General features: G+C 34.7%; 1 protein-coding gene across 1 annotated transcript; it reads left to right on the plus strand.

The window, feature by feature from the left end:
- The first annotated feature begins 337 nt into the window (after positions 1 to 337).
- LOC109704539 (phospholipase D delta-like) lies at positions 338 to 2956 on the plus strand. Its single transcript, XM_020225284.1, has 2 exons — positions 338 to 514; positions 1368 to 2956. Exons 1-2 carry the CDS (start codon positions 353 to 355, stop codon positions 1596 to 1598), a joined length of 393 nt encoding a protein of 130 aa, XP_020080873.1. The 5' UTR covers positions 338 to 352; the 3' UTR covers positions 1599 to 2956.
- The last annotated feature ends 762 nt before the right edge of the window (positions 2957 to 3718 follow it).

Here is a 3718-nt window from a genome sequence, read left to right on the forward strand (position 1 = left end):
CACATTTTCAAATGACATATGGACCTCAGATGATTTATAGTCAACTATTTTAGACAATTGAATTGTATTTTCCTTTTTCTTGTCTTTGAAATCGTAGTTCCATTCAGCACACGGAGATTGGAGAGAACTATAAACACAATATGGGTACTCAGTAGGAATGCCACTTTAGACTGGGAGAGTCTCAAAGGCCATCTCTTATAAAGATGGATCACAACGAATATTGTCAGATGCTTATGCTATTTGTACTTTTCATAATTCCGATGTTCTATAAAAGTTATTCTTTGGGTTCAAATTTTGCAGTTCAATTTTGCTGTTTAACTGTTAGCATGTGTGAGTTTCGCAGGGTCAGACTATGCAGATGATGTATGAAGTTATTGGGCAAGAGCTCAAATCTATGAAGCTTGAGAATGCGCATCCACAGGACTACCTGAACTTCTACTGTCTTGGTAACCGCGAAGAATTGCCCAGTGATATTTCAGAGAACTATGATCATCCTACAGAAAATAGTCCTGTGGTAATCTAGAATGTATTTGTTTACGTTGTTAAAATGCTTACTGTATCATTCAATGCCATGTTTTTTTTTCTTTTTCTCCTTTATCATTAAATTGGTATTTGTTCTGTTTTTAGTACTTGATGCCCTCGTATAACTTTTTAAATATTTTGTTGGATCATATGCAAACTCGAAGCTAAAGATATGTTTAGAACTTTCAATGCCAAATAACAGTGGTAATGCCGAAACAACTAAAATGACTATGCACACAAATGCCGCTTATTTTGAAGTGAAATATAGATGATTTCAATGTTCCGAACTCTTAATAGATGACTACCATGTTGTCAGCATAGTTGTTTTAACAAAGTTGTTGAATCTCTTCTTTCAATCAAGCTTTCAACTTGCTTAAAATTCGGTGTGGCATGTGTTTAAATTAACTAAATAGAAAGAGCATTAATTTGTTGATCAACAAAACTTCTATTTAATATATTTAACCGAGTTACTGTTTACATTTTTCTCCTAATTCTAGTCGAAGGAGCTTTTAGAAAAGTGTTTTTCCTTCACTTCGTAATAGTCCAGCCAAATCCGAGTCTTCTTTGTGTTTGGTCTGATCTGTTTATTGGTTGAGCCAAATTAAAACTTTTGAATACAATGGTTGGTATGGTTCTTTGGATTAACTAGTCCTTACAATAGTACATTTTTGCATCCATTATTTGCATCAGACTCTCCTTACATGAAAACATTTTTCTGGAATGCGTTTATTTTGCTTTATATTTTCTACTGTAATTTCATGACAGTGGTCAGCAATGACCGTTGATGCACTCAATTTTATTTTATTTTATCAGAACTTACACCTATCTTTCTCAAATGTAATCAGGCCTTGGCCCGAAAATACCGGCGTTTCATGATTTATGTTCATGCAAAGGGGATGATTGTAGATGATGAGTATGTGATCTTGGGATCAGCCAATATTAATCAAAGATCTCTAGCTGGAACAAGAGATACCGAAATCGCTATGGGCGCATACCAACCCCATTATACATGGGCCGAGAAGAAGAGGCATCCACATGGACAGGTTCTATCAAACACTCTTTTGCTCACAAGCTGAGAAAGATATTGTTCTGTTTTTGTTATACAAATTATCTATCTGATATTCATATTGCATAACTAGTATCTATTGAGAAGAAGATTCTTTTAAGTAGGGGAAATAATAAGCTTCCAATTGGTGCCTGTAATTTCAGAACCTGGAATCTCGGTTCCGGTTTCTATCGCAGGCAAATTATCTTTGTCGATATGTTGTTACGTTAGCGAGGCCAAATAGGCGCTGATTACTTTCCTCCTATTATAGAATACCACTCTGAAGAGCATTGTGATTAAATGAGAGGTACAGAGTTGATCACTTTCATCATAACTAGCAAGAATAGCCATCATACTGAATATGCAAGATTTCAAATTCAGTGTCTATGAGACAATTTATGATATTCTCTGGTTATTTTCTTATGCCAATCTTCGTAATATCAATATTTAAGCACCATAAGGAAGTGAGTCATTATCTTTTTCTTTTTCAATTAATTTATTGTAGTTAAAAGTAATCTGGGATGGGCTTCTTTTTAGCTATGTTATCATTCATATGCAAACTCTTCTTTATGGTTTTTATATTGGGACAAATTGCGAAGGAAAATCTATCACAAAGTTCTTCCAACTATGAAATCCCTGACTACCTTTTCTAACTAGAAGTAGAAGTTTTAAATTAGAGCTACTTTTAAAGCCGAGAAACTCATTTTCGCTTTCCCCCGTAGCCAAAAGCTCTATACTGTTTTAGACAAATGCCTGGCTTCCTTCTCTGGAAGTCATTAAACTAAGCAAATGCATTTAACATTTGTATCGTCCTACTGTTTCTACTTACTCTACATGCATTTGCAGATATACGGATATCGAATGTCTCTATGGGCCGAGCACCTCGGCGCACTGGACGGCCGGTTCGACGAGCCGGGCAGGTTAGACTGTGTGAGGCTCGTAAACCAGATAGCTGAAGAGAACTGGGAGCGATACACTGCAGAGGAGGAGATGAGATCACTCCAAGGCCACCTTCTCAGGTACCCAATTAAGGTGGAAGCCAACGGTAAGGTCGGGCCCCTGCCCGGCCACGAGTGCTTCCCCGACGTTGGTGGTAGGGTTTTAGGAGTGTCCACGACACTTCCGGATACACTAACCATGTAAAATGTTCTATTTTCTAGCAGAAGGAAAGAAAAATCTGAAAAGAGGAGAGGTTTTCCTTTTCTTTTGTCTTAGATTGCTGAGCGAGAGTTGGTTTAATGTTCGTTGTGCATAATAATAGTGATGATAATATACATGCATGGTGCTCTTCTTTTTTTTTTTCTTTTTTCCTTGTTTGCCTTTGGGACAATTACAAGTAGACCCCTCAAAACTTGAAAAATATCACAGCTATCTGTTCAAAATTGTTAATTTTTAATATTTTATTTCTATAAATTTGTAAATGATTTTTTTTTTTTTTTTTTTTTTTTCTGTCAATGAGCTATTTGCTTCTTACTATAACTACAGAATAACTCATAACTTTAAGGGCTTGTATGGTTTGCCCTTTTTTCATCTTGGAATTGGAATCAGAATGGACGAATTTGTTTGTCCGTGTTTGATATACGGAATTTTTATTCCGATTCTGATTTCTGGATGAATGGGAGTTCTCCCAATTATCCTTTTTTTTAATCCAGCCTAGAAGGTCGGATTAGAAATTGAATTCGAATATTAAATAGAATGAGGTAATGAATCAAATTGACAATGAGAATGGTTTATTTCGATTTCGATTCAGATGGCGAACCAAATAGAATGAGATAATGAATTATTTTGATTTCAGCTTACTCTCATTCTGATTTCGATACCGATTCTGACTTCGAAGCAAACACCCCCTAAATTAGACTTGTAAGATATATGGTACCTTTTTATACTTCTTTTTTTGGTATCAACGAAACATCATCGTAAAGCCAAATTTAACTAAATTCGACTATATGATTTAATTATAATAATTTAGAAGATTCTTATCACAATAAAATTTAAGAATTAAAATAAAATTTTAGGATTAAAATATTACGCGTCTCATAGGTTGAGAACCAAATATTAAATATTTGCATTTTATTTTATTTTTTATTAGTGATTTGTCTATTTTGCAATCGCTGCTTTTTTGTTTATATTTGTGTGCTCGTCGTAATAATT

This window comes from Ananas comosus, unplaced genomic scaffold (genome assembly GCF_001540865.1).
Source record: "Ananas comosus cultivar F153 unplaced genomic scaffold, ASM154086v1, whole genome shotgun sequence".
NCBI classification, from domain to species: domain Eukaryota; kingdom Viridiplantae; phylum Streptophyta; class Magnoliopsida; order Poales; family Bromeliaceae; genus Ananas; species Ananas comosus.

Bases quoted from the DNA above. Each gene is read 5' to 3' on its own strand.
- LOC109704539 (XM_020225284.1), top strand. From the start codon at position 353: ATGCAGATGATGTATGAAGTTATTGGGCAAGAGCTCAAATCTATGAAG. The intron at 515-1,367 runs GTAATCTAGAAT...AAATGTAATCAG, and splicing joins CTACAGAAAATAGTCCTGTG to GCCTTGGCCCGAAAATACCG.